Consider the following 16501-nt stretch of genomic DNA (forward strand, 5'->3'; position numbering starts at 1 on the left):
CAAACTCAAAACCATGTCTTTAAGATCTCTTGACAAATGTATGTGAATCATGGCATAAACTCACTTGAGCTTGTACATCAGTATTGTTTTTACTAAACAGATAAACTTTTATCCTAAGTAGCTCTTATTATGGGGGCATCCCTGGTGGCTTACTGGTAAAGAATCTGCCTGCCAGTGCAGGAGATGTGAATTCAACCTCTGGGTGCAGAAGATTCCTGGAGAAGGAAATGGCAACCCACTCCAGTGTTCTTGCCTGGGAAATCCCATGGACAGATAAGCCTGGCAGGCTACATACTATCCATGGGGTCGCAAAAGAGTCAGACACGATTTAGTGACTAAACAACAAAGCTCTAATTATATCTAAATCATTGGTTTGGTCATTTAAGCAGCTGGAAAACACCAAAGGAAATATTTGGAATCAGTGGAAATGATATCAACACCCTTTAAGAAGGGCTCATGAAAAATCAGCCTATTTGTCCTTTCATCATTGATCAAATGTCCAAAAATGTGTGGCAGGAATTGTTCAGATAAAACAAAAGCTAAACTAAAACTGCACAAGGCCTCAGAAAACAAAGATGTAGCTTCTGACTCCAGGAAGCAAATAATCTAGGGTGGCAGACCAACCAGATGAATTAAGAGAAGGACGAAACCCCTCTATGAGTCACTCTCTCACTCGTACAAGGTGTTCTGATTCAGAAGTTTGTAGGCGATTACAGATAAATAGCTTAAAATTTAAACACATGCTCGTTTCTATTCCCTATTTTCTCATCTCAACAGCCCGCCACATGACCTTTATCATCACTTCTCTCAGAAACCTTCACACTCTCTCCCCTCCCCACCTCACCCCAGCTCTAGAATTTCCAAACCAAGAGAATTTCCCATATGATCCATTCTTTCTTCTCCCTTCTCAGGGATGGAACTTAAGGCTTGTGTTTTAAACTCATTACGAGAGTCCTAATCTATTTTAAGGGACTTGTCTTTTAGCCTTAAAAGTTCAGCCTATACATGCGGTATGGTTTATTCCTTCTTGCTGAAAGTGAAAGTCGCTCAGTCGTGTCCAACTCTTTGTGACCCCATGGATTGTATAGTCCATGGAATTCTCCAGGCTACTCGAGTAGGTAGCCTTTCCCTTCTCCAGGGGATCTTCCCAATTCAGGGGTTGAACCCAGGTCCTCCTGCATTGCAGGTGGATTCTTTACCACCTGAGTCACAAGGGAAGCCCAAAAATACCAGAGTGGGTAGCCTATCCCTTCTCCAGCAGATCTTCCTGACCCAGGAATCGAACCCGAGTCTCCTGCGTTGCAGGTGGATTCTTTACCCACCGAGCTATCAGGGAAGCCCTTCTTGCTGGGGCACCTGTTCATCTCTCTATTTAAAATCATCCCTTTGTCTAAAAATGCTCATTTAATGCCATTAGGAAAATAGAATCATAAATGTCTCAAAAGAACATGGAGGTGAGAATCTGACCTCTCACCCATATTATGACTGGTGCAGTACATAGTGGAGAGGCTTATAGACTCTCCTCTGTTTCATCTTTGATAACTTACTGTTCCAAAATACATTTAATTTCTGTCTGTAAGGTATGAGTCAATAGATAGAGCTTGGATTTTTACTTTGCTATTAAGGAAATAAAACCAGAAACAAGCATATAAAACAGGATCTCCAGGGCACAGCACGTCTTTGGTAGATGTTCAGACCAAGCAAAGGAAAACCTGGCTTGGCTCAGAGGGTCTTCCATACCTGTTTTTCTTTACTGTGAAAATCTGTAGTTTGAAGGAACATAAAGGAGGGACACATTGTGCTTTCTTCCAAAAATGCCTCAAGCTTCCAGCTTACAGGCAAAACAAACCTTTGAAAGCCGTCTTCAATTGCAGTTGTCACTGAAAGACATTTCCAGGCTGGAAAGAATGTTTTTTTTTTCAAGGTATTTAAAAACCACCTATCCTAACAAAAGGAAAATGTGGCTTCTTCAGGTTACTTCTTCATACCCAATGATGAATATGTTTTTAATTAAAGCCTGGGCACAAAATTGGGTTTCCCGAGAACCATTGTGAGGCCCGATTGCTCTCCCGAGACACCCACCCTTGTGGGTACTGATGCTAACTGCTGACACCCGAGGCCACTGTGTGTATTCAGCGGTTAGAAAGGTGATTTCTAAGGCCTGGCAGCTGTTGGTGTTAAAGCTATTGTGAGGGAAACAAAAGCCATTCTGCTCTGTTCCCCGGCCGCCTTTGTATCTTTGATTCAGGAGCTGTTTCATAAATGAGGTATCATTCTTTACCAGGGAATTTCATGACTGCCCGTGTTGCAGTGTCCGCGTACACTTCCTGACAGCAGAGGGGAATGTCTGAACACACCTCCTATGGAAGGAATCTTGGGTTCTGACCTCTGTGAAGATGCTTGCATCTTAAGTCTGTTAATTGGACCTTCAATTAGATGCCATCATACCACGGGCTATGCTTTCTGTCTTCTTCCCTCTAAACTGCCAGACCCAATCTGCTGCTGCCAAGGCTTGTCCTGCAAGTTAATCAGAACACAGTCCACTTTGGTAGCCAGATGTACCAGGGTTAACTAGATACTCTTTCACCTAAACGGTATATTCATTATTGTCATTCAGAAAGTCTATCAGTTTAGGAGGTTTTTAGTTGCGTGTAAAAGAAACAAACTGGCCTAACCATCAAGGAAACAGGACGGGTTGCATCTTTCTCCCAGCACTTCCTTCTTCCCTGGGCTGCACCCTTGTGTGTGACTTTGACATTCTTCCCACTCCAGGGGAGTCTGCTTCCCTATCTCTTGGGTGTTGGGCTCAGCCTTGTGGCTTGCTTTGGCCATGCACAATATTTTTTTAATACCTTATTAAGAAATAAGTGGGCTTCCCTGATGGTTCAGCAGGTGAAGAATCTGCCTGCAATGCAGAACAAACAGGAAATGCGGGTTCAATCCTTGGGTTGAGAAGATCTCCTGGAGGAGGAAATGGCAACCCACTCCAGTATTCTTGCCTGAAAAATTCCATGGACAGAGGAGCCTGATGGGCTACAGTCCATGAGTTTGCAAAGGTATTTCTTATTTTCACTCACCCTTCTTGCACTTTTGTGTTGCCATGAGAAGGACAGACCCAGCTCTCTGCCACCAAAAAAGATAAAATAGGTAGGAGAATGGACACATATATATGTGTGGCTGAGTCTCTTTGCTGTCCACCTGGAACTATCAAAACATTATTAATTGGCTATACTCCAATACGAAATAAGAATTTTAGTAAAAGTAAAATAAGCTATGAGAATATATTGTACAGCACAGGGAATATAGCCAATATTTTATAATAACTATAAATGGAGTGTAACCTTTAAAAATCATGATTCACTCAGTTGTACACCTGAAACTTATATTGTACATTAACTGTACCTCAATAATAGATAAATTAAAAAAGGAGAGCCATGTGAGGCCAAACTGAAAACTGCAGAGTGAAGCCAAACCCTGATGAATCCCACTGACATCAACCTTCTTCCTGATGACTCAGAGTTACCTGAGTCAAAATAGATGGCAGTGTTTTAAACCACTGCATTTTGGGGCAGTTTGTTATATAACACTGTTTGGCAATAGCTGACTGGTACTTATTGCTCCTGTAACTAAAGAGCCCACAGATAGCATGGGGTTCAGATAGGATTTGAAAGGAATTCTTGTTCTATTTCTTTGTTATTCGCTTGGAGCTTCATCCCGGAATCTTTTCCCTTTTGGTGACATGATGACTGTACTGTTTCAGGCTTCACATACCCCAAGCCATCTGGAAGGCAAGAGGCTTTTCTTCTTAAACCATCACAGAGAAGTCCTGAGCTTCACTCTGATTATGCCAGCAGAGGTCACATGTCTGTTCTGGGTCATTGTTGAGCAAGGAGGGTGGGATTATACAACCTGGTTTGTATCAACCAGAGTCCCCTCTTAAAGGGGAGTGGGTTGTCTTTTCCCATAATCCATGGTGTGCCTCATTAGATGTGGGAGAGAGTGAAATAGATGCTGGGAGACACCATCAATGTTAATTATGGGGAGAGTCTAAAATCTTGGAACATTGTTTTGGATTTCTGTTAATACTTTATTTTTCTCAAGACATTTTCCTATCTCGTGTTGCTGGACTAGCTTGAGCTGGAGAGAGGGGACTTATCCTCTAGATCACACATGTTCCTGGGTGAATTGTAAAGCATGCGACCCCATGCTGCCTTAGACACTAGAAAGTAAGTGGGAGCTTAGCTTTTCATAGGGCTTCACTGTTAAACTTCCAACTCATGATGTCTCAGGATTTGGGGAAAATTAAAAACTGGTTTGGTCTACTAGATTTGAAGGTGTCTAATGTAGAGGATGAGTTAATGCTAATGTAATAAGAACTTAAACGAGAGACATGCATTGGTGTGGACATCACTCCACCGACTCTTGGCCTCCATTGCTTCTGATGAGAAGTCAGCTGCAAACCCTGTTATTGTCTGGACACACAGGAAACATCAGATTAAAATGTTTGTTGAATTAATGAATTAAAAACTGGAAGCAAAGTCTTCTGCTCTTTCTAGTCTGACTTTCTCTCAAGAGTACCCTGTCACTTCTTTCTAGTAAAACCTTCCCTTGTACATTTCATGCTCCCACTGAAGCCTCTGCAGGAAAGTGAACCAAACAAATCAATCCAGGTCATTTTTTCAACCATGGGCATTAAAACAATCATCTGTTACTCTCTGTGCTTCCAAGAGTCCTCCTTGACCCTCAGTTATTTGAAAGACTGAACAAGCCTTATTATCCAATATGCTTTAGTCATTCAACATGTTTGTCATTCTGTAAATATCACTGAACACCTACTGTGCTCCAGATGCTATGAGGGAGGCAGAATCGAATAGAGTTAATACTTTTCATCAAGAACCTGGGTACTGTTACCCAGTCATTCACAGTTTCAGGAAAACCCTGGACAGAAGGGATGATTGAAGTCTTTGATGAAACTACAGTTTCTCAGGGAGCAGCTTGCCTGTCTTCTTGTGGGATTATTTACCTTATCATCTCTAGTCATAGATGGCCTCAGTTCTGTTGGAAACATCTGTTAATGATAAGACAAAAAGTAATCTAGATTAAGCATTTTGATGTGCACCAGCCTAGGTATTAGGTATATTCCCATATTCTTACATTCATTTATTTGACATTCCTTCCTGTAAATCTCAGGCCTATGCAGGGGCATTTTTCAGTTTGATGTGCTGGTAATATTCTGGTTAAGTAATGGCCAATTTGGAAATGCAGACTCAGCTATGTTTTCCTCAAGTCCATTTTTCTCTTTGTGCTTTTTTCCAGTTGAGTTATGCCTTGAACCATACAAACAGAAAACTATCGTTGGAACCTAAAATAACTGTCAATGCCAAGATTGTTGTCGTTGGTGCATCCAATGTTGGAATTTCCTTCCTAGAAACGTTGGTATTTTGGTAAGTTGTTTTACTTTATTTATTAGTTTGTTTTTAAAGGGGCCTTTCTCTTCGCACACCTGAGAAGGTCCCTTGAAAAGACAGACCTGATTTTTTTTCAACACCTCACATACCTTGCCTAGGTAGATTAATAAAAAATGAATCAGAGGAATATTCTAGATCAGAGGTTGGCAAACTCTAACCTCTCAGGTCAAAGCAGGTCCACCTGCTTTTGAAAATAAAGCTTTAAAGGAACACAGTAATGCTCATCTAATTTATGTTTTGTCTCTATTTTGTTAATACAGTGACAGCTTTGAGTAGCCGTGACAGGGACCATGTGGCCCACAGTGCCTAGTATATGTCACTCTGACCCTTTCGAGATGTTTTTCAGCCCGGTTCTATACTAGTGCTCGCTTTTTGACTGAATTATAAGAATCACCTAGAGCATTTGTTGAAGATGTAGATTCCCAGACCTTGTAGACATATGGAAGAAGAAAGTCCCATGGAGGGCCCTGGGAACTTGTATTTTAACAGATGTTCTATGTGATCAAGCAGGTGTGGGGATGGACCAGTTTTGACTTTATGTATCAAGAACAGGCTTCAGAGGTGGCAGGCAGGCCTGGACGTTTCTTTTGACCCCTGCATTTTGGGTGCCAGGGGATAGGTGATTCCTGAGGCTTCTCAGCTCCCCCCACTAGCTTTCTATTTGCTCAGCAAATTTCAGTCCCTCTTTAACAGGAAGAGCCCCGGGTTATGTCCAAGAACTTGTGTTTGTGGCCTTGTATCTCCACCACCAGCACGGAACTGCCAGTGTGTACCTGGCTTTTCTCAGATCCAGGTTACTTTTATAAAAAGTCTCCACGTGTTTTCAAAGACCCCGGTTTGGAGGAAATGCAGACTCCTAAGTTAGAAGAATATTTCTTTCCCCAAATCTTTTGTTCAGGATCACATGAGAAAACTTTGGCTACCATTCAAAACTGTAGGTGCTAAGAGGGGAGTGGGCTAAGGGGGAAAGGTATCCCCACTAGCTGATTGGTGAGGGCTAAGCAAGGAAAGGGGCAGAGGAAAGGACCCCTAGAAGGTATTTGTTCCTGGTGGACAGGGGGATGAGCTAACCCCAGGTGATTAGTTTACTCATTTGACCTCACATTTAATGGAAGATTTTTTCGCTTCCTAGCCAGTTTGTTCAGTTATTCAGAACACACCCTTAGTTAACCAGATATAAGTCACCTGTCTTTAATTTAATTAATTAATTAATTTTTGGTTGTGCTGGGTCACCATTGCTGGGCATGGGCTTTCTCTAGTTGTGGTGAGCAGGGGCTACTCTTTGCTGTGGTGTGCTGGCTTCTCTTCTGAAGAGCACAGGCTCTGGGTGCCAGCTCAGTAGTCGTGGTATGTGGGTTTAGTTGCTCTGAAGCATGTGGAATCCTCCTGGACCAGGGATTGACCCCATGTCATCTGCGTTGGCAGGCAGATTCAGATCCACTGTACCACCAGCGAAGTCCTAATTTAAAAAAATATATATATATATATATATATATATATATATATATATATATTTGGTAGTGCTGAGTCTTGGTTGCGGCACGCAGAATCTTCCATCTTCATTGCAACATTCATGCCAACTGTAAGATGCAGCATGCAGGATCTAGTTCTCTTAGCAGGGATTGAACCCGGGCCCCCTGCATTGGGAGCACGGAGTCTTAGCCACTGGACAGCCAGGGAAGTCCCATAAGTCTCCTGTCTTTATTGAAATTAGAACAAAATTCACAGGCTTTAAATACTGTGGTCAGTTTACCGCAATCTTGCATTGCTAGAAAGGAATCGTGAGATGCACTCAGGAAACTTCCTCTTCACTGCCTGTGCCATTCTGTAGTCTGAAGTCTTCCCTGTTCTGACAGGACTCCTCACCTAAGATTCTGAACAACAGTTGTGTACAGCCATTTTTGAATGATTAATGATCTGGGTGGAGTTGTGAAATTATAGTAGAGAAGAAGTTATCATAAACAGATCTTAAATCTTAATTTAGCTATATATCCAGTCATTATGTCTTGTTTAAAATGATTACATTGATATATACACATATAATTTTCTTTTTATGGAATCAACTTATATTTAATAAAGACAGGTATAAATTTTGATGTAAGTACTTGGTTGATTAAATTCCTCAATCAGACAGACCTTTTTAAAGCATTTTAAAGCACTCGTGGTTCTCTATCATCGTTGCACAGATTACGTCCACTAAAAATAAACCAGTATCAGCTTACGGATATCTAATCCCGAAGAGAGGAAATAGTTCTCTCATTATGTTCTCTAATTATTTCAAATCAGCAATCACCATAGTAACCTGCTGTAGATTTTACTTAACAGTTTAATTGCCATTTGAAATGAATTTTATAAATGATTCGAGTTGGAATGAAATGGAAGAAACACAGTTTTCACCAAGCACTGACCTCCAGTAAGGATTAAATCCACATTTTGGAGGCAAGATTTAGGAGTCGCCCTCCTGTGCTCCTGCTCTGTGTTATTAAACCCAGGTGGGGCCCTGTAGTTTCCAGAAAATCCATCTGAGGCCCAGTACAGCAACCTCTTTTTCCAGAAAATCTGGTCACCCTGTCATCTGGTGACAAAGCAAACACAACTCTTTGTTCTTACATTATTTGCATGCAGAAAAACTGCAAAGCACCTTGGGTCTCCCCTTCAGATACCAAAAGCAGCCCTTGCAGAAGTCCTTGGCCTTGTCATGTTCTTCTTTCCCCAAGTGCCATGATGCTACTAGGGGATGTTGATGTGATTTGTCCACAGTCACCAATTAACACATCAGGGGGCTTTCCTCATAGCTCACCTGCAACTAGGAGACCCCTGGAGAAGGGATAGGCTAACCCAGTCCAGTATTCTTGGGCTTCTCTGGTGGCTCAGCTGGTAAAGAATTCGCCTGCAATGCAGGAGACCTGGGTTCTATCCCTGGGTTGGGACGATCCCCTGGAGAAGGGAAAGGCTACTCACTCCAGTATTCTGACCTGGAGAATCGCAAAGAAGATCACAAAGAGTCGGACACAGCTGAGCAACTTTCACTTTCACCAACTAACACAGATATCCAGGTGTGAGCTCCACATGAGGAGGGAGTGTTGGGATGTTTGGGGTTTTGGATTTTAGTACAACATTCTGTCTGGTCCTCAGCTGCTACCCACCCACAGCCACACCTGCTCAGAGGACACCCCTTCCTGTCTGGTCATCAGGCTAGTGGATCGCTTGGTGACTTCTTCTTGTCCTCATGAGGGCAAGCCCTCCTGGGCCTTCCAGTGCCCAGTGACATGACTGGCAGGCATTTCTAGAGACACACACCACCCGCCATGTGTGTCCATGTCCTCCTGGTCCTAGTGAATCTTCTGGTGCTGAGTTGAGTGGCCTCAGACTTTCTATGATCTCTGTCGATCCTCCTGAGCCAGCCCTAGCTGGCTGATACAAAGGGGAAAGGGGCAGGGTGGCTCAAGGTGGAGGGGGAGCTCAGCTAACTTGCCCCCCGTCCCCCACACCAGGTCTGTGCATCTGTCTTCTGAGGGCACTGTGCCCGAGAAACTCCGCAGGGGGCAGAGGAGGGAACATGTTCAGGCCTCCAGACCCCACCTGGCGGGCACATCCTGGCCTCCTTCCCCATCACCCACCTTGTCGGGACGTGTGCCCCCATGGTGGGGACCAGGGGCTGGGCAGGGGGAGGACAGCAGGCATGCCGGGGAGCTTTCTTGAGGTGGGGGGCATAGAGGAGAAAACCCCCACGCATCTGTGGAACAGAGGGCAGTGAAGTGGAGGGGAAAGGGAACTTTTTTAAGACCCTGTGCTGTGTTTTTCATCATGCCCAAGACATTCAGGTGATGGACATGAGCTATATTAAAATTGTAGTTCTCATGATTGATAGGTGGTGTTTGTTTGGCTGCCTGGCCCTTTGGGACAGAAAGGTGTTGTCTTAGGCAGTGTAGTTGTTTGGTCTTATCCTTCCTGGTCCTTCTGCTTAAAACCCCAAACACTGGTTTTTGGCAGAAAGCTCTTGGCCTCAGCCATCAGTCCCCCTCTATGGCCAACCAGAGCTGCAGTCCTGCCCTCCTCCCCTGCTGAGGGAGGGTCATGGCAGGGGACCCCCAGTCCTGCCAACCCTGAGGTGCTGTCACACCAGGAGCTCCACCAACACTGTCAGAGTTTAGTCTAAAGGGAACTCCCTGTTCTCAGATCAACAGCCAGGTCCAGAGGGGAGCTTCCACACCTGTCAGGGAGATGCCGTGTCCTAAAGGAGAGCTTTGCAAGGAAGTCAGAAAGCTCTTTCCAGAAAGCAAGGGACCTCTTTCCTCATAGCCAGTCATATTTTTACCAGCTCCTTGTTCCTGGAGAACTCCCCAAATGCAATGCTTTGACAATGTTGGGCTTTCTACAACGGTACTCCAAAATCAGTTTTTACAAAGAATTATGGACATGCTCTACCAAAAAAGGGGCGTGGGATAAGAACCGGGTCCATGAACTCATTTTATGTCTTATGTCCTTTTTACTCGAAAGTTTGGTCTGGACTCCAGCAAGATAAGCATCACCTGGGAGGTTATTAGAAAGAGCCTCAGGCCCCGCCACTGTCAGTGTCCCAGATAGACATTTTTATCTTCCAGAATTGTACACAACAGCTTCTTCCTTCTGTCTTTGTCATCAAGCCACTGAGCTGAAGCATTTACTGTTTGATTCTGTTTCAGCTCATGTGTCTCTATGCCTTGTGTATTATATTATTTACTCCCAATTATGGAGCAGCTCCTTTTAATCCATTACTTTAAAATCTTTCCTAATTCAATTCTGATGTAAAGAATCTCTCGAGGAGCCTCTAATGGCCCTAGAGAAACGCATGAATGAACCCTGAGATGACAGTGACTGAAAGCAGCCCCGGGTGGTGTCCCCACAACTCTGGGTGGGTGGAGGAAGATGCCCTTTGGTTTTCAGGGAGCTCCAGTGGGCGCCAGGTCCCCCACTGCCTCGTCTTCCACTCCTGCCCCCAGGAAGAGGTGTCAAAATTCCCACCGTGTCATCTCACCCCAGGGTGAAATTTCTGGTTTTCGACCTGGGCCTTGATCCCACATCCCCGTGGGCATGTCAAGGTAACTAAGAACAGCTTGGAGCTACAGGGCACGTTTGTGAAGCTGCAGTTGTGCCACATGACCGGAACACATGCTATCAGGTGGCGCAGGACTATGCCGTGCCCAGCGTTAACTGTGGATCTGGAGGCTGCAGCCAAGCGCTTACAACTTAATGAGGCTTCTTATCTCCACCTTTGTCTGAGGACAGCTGAGGTCTTCAGTGTGGCCTGTCACTAATTAGGTGATTCATTAAGTAGTGCTTACGTGCTGATCTAAGAGCTGAACCCCAGCGAACAGGTTGCTGGCTGTCCTGTTGTGTGCTGCTGGCCTCTGCCCCAGGGATTGAGGGCCCTGTGCTGGCTCCGATCGCCCTCTGGGTACCCCGGAAATGCGAGGTGGCGGCCAGGCCATGGCACCTGCTGTGGAGCAGGCAAGAGATCCCTGGGGCAGGTCACATATCACATCTTGTTGCATTGGCATCACGATGAGGCCTGTGGTGGGGGTGTGGGGAGGGAGGAGGAGGGCTGGTACAGAGGCCTCTCTGATGGCCTGGGGAGATGGAAGGTGAGGGGCGGGGACAGTACCTCCCCAGGCAGAAGGAGCTGGCATCCCGCATCCAGAAAAGACTGATCCAGAGCATCCTTGTCACCATCAGCTTTCCTAATCTGTTCCTAGTATTAAAGCGCACAGGCATCCCTGGGTTTTCCTGCATTTTGCAGATACTGCATTTTCTTTTTTTTTTACAAATTGAAGGTTTGTGGAAGCCCTGCATTGTCAGATGATGGTTAGCATTTTATAGGAAAAACGTATTTTTTAGTTAGTACGTTGTTTTTGTAGACATCATGTTACTGTGCACTGAATAGACTATAGTATTTGGTAAACATAACTTTTGTGTGCACTTGTAAACCAAAAAAAAAAAAAAAAAAATACAGGTGACTCCCTTTATTGGGATATTGGCTTTATTGTGGGTCTGGAACCAAATCCACAGTATCTCTGAGGTAGCCTGTGACTAAGGTTAAATGAAAGTATCTTCGTTTACTGACGTCATTCCTTCCTGCTCCCTTCAGGAGATCTTTTCTCATCTCCAGTGGCTCACTTTAGAGGCTCCCAGAGCAAAAGGAAAGCAGCCTCTCTGAGCAATGTCAGGCCTTTTTGGGGATCAGCTAACTGCCATGTTTTGTGGGTTCTCTGAGCCCCCAGGGTGAAAGATGTTAAATGGGAAGTGCTTTCTCCATAATGGCACGAAACATAAACCACACATGTGGACCAGTAACAGAGTCATCTGCTTGGCCTCCAGCCTCTACAATCAACTCATTTTCAAATGATGACATCGGCCCCTATCTTGGTTTACATTCCTGTAAATGCTGAAAACAAAGAATTTGGTGCCAGTAGTTTATTTGGAGGTGATCTCTGAGAACTACCTGAGTGAGCAGGTGAGATGGGACAGGCAGGAAAGCCAACAAAGCCCCCAGATCACATGCCTTTGGGTCATTGTAGACACTGAGGCTCAGTGCTGCCAGGACCTGCAGGGTCACAGCTGGGAGCAGTCCCTCTGTGCTCAGGGAAGCAGGTATTTACCCACCAGTTCTTATCCATCTGGTCACTCTTGGGCTATGCTTCCATCCTGTCCCTCAAGCTGCCACGGTCAGGGGGTAACCCTGGGCAGAGAAGGCAGGAAAGCACTGAGGCAGGAGGACCATTTACAGGGGATGTGTGTGTGTGTGTGTGAGGGGGGGTCCCCTCCTAACCTGGTTTCTTTTGTTTGTTCTCCTTTCTTTCTGTTTTTAAAAATATTTATTTGGCTGCGCCCAGCCTTAGTTGTGGCAGGCAGGATCTAGTTCCCTGACCAAGGATGGAACCCAGCCCCCTGCACTGGGAGCGTGGAGTCTTAACCACTGGACCACCAGGGAAGTCTATGTTCTCTTTTCTTAATATTCATACCATTGCCCTTTAATGATGGAGAAGGCAATGGCACCCTACTCCAGTACTCTTGCCTGGAAAATCCCAAGGACGGAGGAGCCTGGTGGGCTGCAGTCCATGGGGTCACGAAGAGTCTGACGCAACTGAGCGACTTCACTTTCACTTTTCACTTTCATGCATTGGAGAAGGAAATGGCAACCCACTCCAGTGTTCTTGCCTGCAGAATCTCAGGGATGGCAGAGCCTGGTGGGCTGCCGTCTCTGGGGTCTCACAGAGTCGGACACAACTGAAGCGACTTAGCAGCAGCAGCAGCAGCCCTTTAACGAAGTGGGCAGGTCTAGACAAAGGCAGAGGAAAGAGAGGCAAGAAGAGAAAACTGTGTCAGGAGGCTCTCCTAATCTCCTGCCACCTCTGTCCCCAGGCATCCTGGATGCTTTAGAGAGATCCCAGGCATTCTGCTTCACCAGAAACCTCAGTGGGAACAAAGTGGGCAAGAAGGTTCCTGGGTCGGGAAGATCCCCTGGAGAAGGAAATGGCAACCCACTCCAGTACTCTTGCCTGGGAAATCCCATGGACAGGGGAGCCTGGTGAGCAAAAGAGTCAGACACGACTCAGTGACTAAAACAACAACAACTTTTTGTATAAGCAACAGTTTGCAAAAATTCCAAACTCTACAATTCTATAATCAAAGCTACTTTTCTGGGTAAGGGTGACTAGGTTGTAGTTATAAAAAGACAGCTTCCTGAGACCCTGTTCCTGTGGTAACGATCCAGCAGAGTTGCAGTGCACCCAAGGAATGTGTATTTTTAAGACGCTCCAGGTAATTTTGACACACAGCCAGGTTTAATCACCGTTTATGGAGACTTTTCCTTAAACTTGGCAGTCTTACCCATAAGGAAACCTATTCCCCCCAACCCTGATTGCTCATTGTAATTGAGCTGTTTTTATGGGCTGTGTCTTCCAAACCACATTTTCTGATTCTCAACAAATCATATAACTTCTAAGTCACATTGTTACTTTGGGGCTTACCAGGCATAATTATTAACATATCATTAAACATTGCATAGCTGAAGCCATTGCCCCAGGTTCATAGTATTTATGTGTTGAATTGGACCCAGTAGAAAGCATTTCATGAAGCTTCATGCTTCGACTATTCGCCATTAAGAATGAAGGCCCAAGAAGATACCTGCCGAGCATGAGGAAACCTGCCCTGACTGTGTCAATAAAGCTTTCTTAACCTCCAGTATGTGCCCAAAGCATAGCACCCTCCTCACCCTCCCCACCCAGAAGTGATCTCACTTGCTTTTTAAAAACTATCTCGGTCTTTCTATTTATTTCTTTTTATTTTATTTTTGGCTGGGCTGGGTCTCTGTTGCTGCATGGTCTTTCTCTAGTTGCAGTGAGTGGGGGCTACTCTTCGTTGCAGTACATGGGCCTCCCATTGTGGTGGCTTCTCGTTGCAGAGCACAGGCTCTAGGGTGCACGGGATTCAGTCCTTGTGGCCCACAGCCTTAGCTGCTCCATGGCACGTGGAATCCTCCCAGACCAGGGACTGAACCTGTGTCTCCTACATTGGCAGGCAGATTCTTAGCCACTTGACCACCAGGGAAGCCACCTCTCATTTGCTATTGAATTCCCACAATGCTTGTTTTTTCCAGTCTTGAGGGATAATTCTGATTCGGCCTTGTACTTTTCTACCTCTTGTGTGTGAAGGGTTTCCAGTTTGCCTTTTACAGGTGCCATCTTGGTATTTACACCTTGCACATGCTCAGAGGATAAATGTATGGCATTTTTCAGTTCAGTTCGGTCATTTAGTTGTGTCTGACTATTTGCAACCCCATGGACTTTGCGACCCCCAGGAAGCACGCCAGGCTTCCCTGTCCATCACCAACTCCCAGAGTTTACTCAGATTCATATCCATTGAGTCAGTGACGCCATCCAGCCATTTCATCCTCATTCTCTTACTGCCTTCAGTCTGTCCTTCCCAGCATCAGGGTATTTTCCAACGAGTCAGTTCTTCGCATCAGGTGGCCAAAGTACTGGAGTTTCAGCTTTAGCATCATTCCTTCCAAAGAACATCCAGGACCAATCTCCTTTAGAATGGACTGGTTGGATCTCCTTGCAGTCCAAGGGACTCTCAAGAGTCTTCTCCAACACCACAGTTCAAAAGCATCAATTCTTCAGGACTCAGCTTTCTTTATAGTCCAGCTCTCACATCCATACATGACCAGTGGAAAAACCATAGCTTTAACTAGACAGATCTTTGTGGCAAAGTAATGTCTCTGCTTTTTAATATACCATCTAAGTTGGTTGTAACTTTTCTTCCAAGGAGCAAGCATCTTTTAATTTCATGGCTGCAGTCACCATCTGCAGTGATTTTGGAGCCCCCCAAAATAAAGTCTCTCACCGTTTCCATTGTTTTCCCATCTATTTGCCATGAAGGGGTGGGACCGGATGCCATGATCTTAGTAGAAATGTTAAGTTTTAAGCCAACTTTTTCTCACTCCTCATTCACTTTCATCAAGTGGCTCTTTAGTTCTTTGCTTTCTGCCATAAGTGTGACATCATCTGCATATCTGAGGTTATTGATATTTCTCTCTAGCAATCTTGATTTCAGCTTGTGTTTCATCCATCCCAGCGTTTCTCATGATGTACTCTGCATATAAGTTAAATAAGCAGCGTGACAAAATACAGCTTTGACATATTCCTTTCCCGATTTGGAACCAGTCTGTTTTTCCATGTCCAGTTCTAACTGTTGCTTCTTGACTTGCATACAGATTTCTCAGGAGGCAGGTCACATGGTCTGGTGTTCCCATCTCTTGAAGAATTTTCCACAGTTTGTTGTGATCCACAAAGTCAAAGGCGTTGGCATAGTCAGTAAAGCAGAAATAGATGTTTTTCTGGTACTCTCTTGCTTTTTCTTTGATCCAACGGATGTTGGCAATTTGATCTCTGGTTCCTCTGCCTTTTCTAAATCCAATTTGAACATCTGGAAGTTCACAGTTCATGTACTGTTGAAGCCTGGCTTGGAGCATTTTGATCACTACTTTGCTAGCATGTGAGATGAGTGTAAGTGTGCAGTAGTTTGAGAATACTTTAGCATTGCCTTTCTTTGGGATTGGAATGAAAACTGACCTTTTCCAGTCCTGTGGCCATTGCTGAGTTTTCCAAATTTGCTGGCCTATTGAGTACAGTACTGTCACAGCATCATCTTTTAGGATTTGAAATAGCTCAACTGGAATTCCACCACCTCCACTAGCTTTGTTCATAGTGATGCTTCCTAAGGCCCACTTGACTTCACATTCCAGGATGTCTGGCTCTAGGTGAGTGATCACACCATTGTGATTATCTTGGTCATGAAGATCTTCTTTGTTTAGTTCTGTGTATTGTTGCCACCTCTACTTAATATCTTCTGCTTCTGTTAGGTCCATACCATTTCTGTCCTTTATTGAGCCCATCTTTGCATGAAATGTTCCCTTGGTATCTCTAATTTTCTTGAAGAGATCTCTAGTCTTTCCCATTCTATTGATTTCCTCTATTTCTTTGCATTGATCACCGAGGAAGGCTTTCTTATCTCTCCTTGCTATTCTTTGGAACTCTACATTCAAGTGGGTGTATATTTCCTTTTCTCTTTTGCCTTTTGCTTCTCTTCTTTTCACAGCTGTTTGTAAGGCCTCCTTAGACAACCATTTTGCCTTTCTTTTCTTGGGGATGGTCTTGATCACTGCCTCCTGTACAATGTCATGAACCTCCTTCCACAGTTCTTCAGGCACTCTATCAGATTTGACCCCTTGAATTTATTTCTCACTTCCACTGTATAATCATAAGGGATTTGATTTAGGTCATACCTGAATGTTCTAGTTGTTTTCCCTACTTTCTTCAATTTAAGTCTGAATTTGACAATAAAGGACTTCATGATCTGAGCCACAGTCAGCTCCCATTCTTGTTTTTGCTGACTGTATGGAGCTTCTCCATCTTGGGCTGCAAAGAATATAATCAATCTGATTTCAGTATTGACCATCCAGTGATGTCCATGTGTAGAGTCTTCTCTTG

At 44.6% G+C, this 16501-nt stretch overlaps 1 protein-coding gene across 1 annotated transcript in view; it reads left to right on the plus strand.

The window, feature by feature from the left end:
- CFAP61 (cilia and flagella associated protein 61) overlaps positions 1 to 16501 on the plus strand; it is a 236833-nt gene that overhangs the window by 126571 nt on the left and 93761 nt on the right. The window contains exon 17 of the mRNA XM_052651239.1: positions 5317 to 5444. Coding sequence (XP_052507199.1) covers positions 5317 to 5444 — 128 coding nt within the window. The remainder of the gene's footprint in view (positions 1 to 5316; positions 5445 to 16501) is intronic.

This window comes from Budorcas taxicolor, chromosome 13 (genome assembly GCF_023091745.1).
Source record: "Budorcas taxicolor isolate Tak-1 chromosome 13, Takin1.1, whole genome shotgun sequence".
Lineage (NCBI taxonomy): Eukaryota > Metazoa > Chordata > Mammalia > Artiodactyla > Bovidae > Budorcas > Budorcas taxicolor.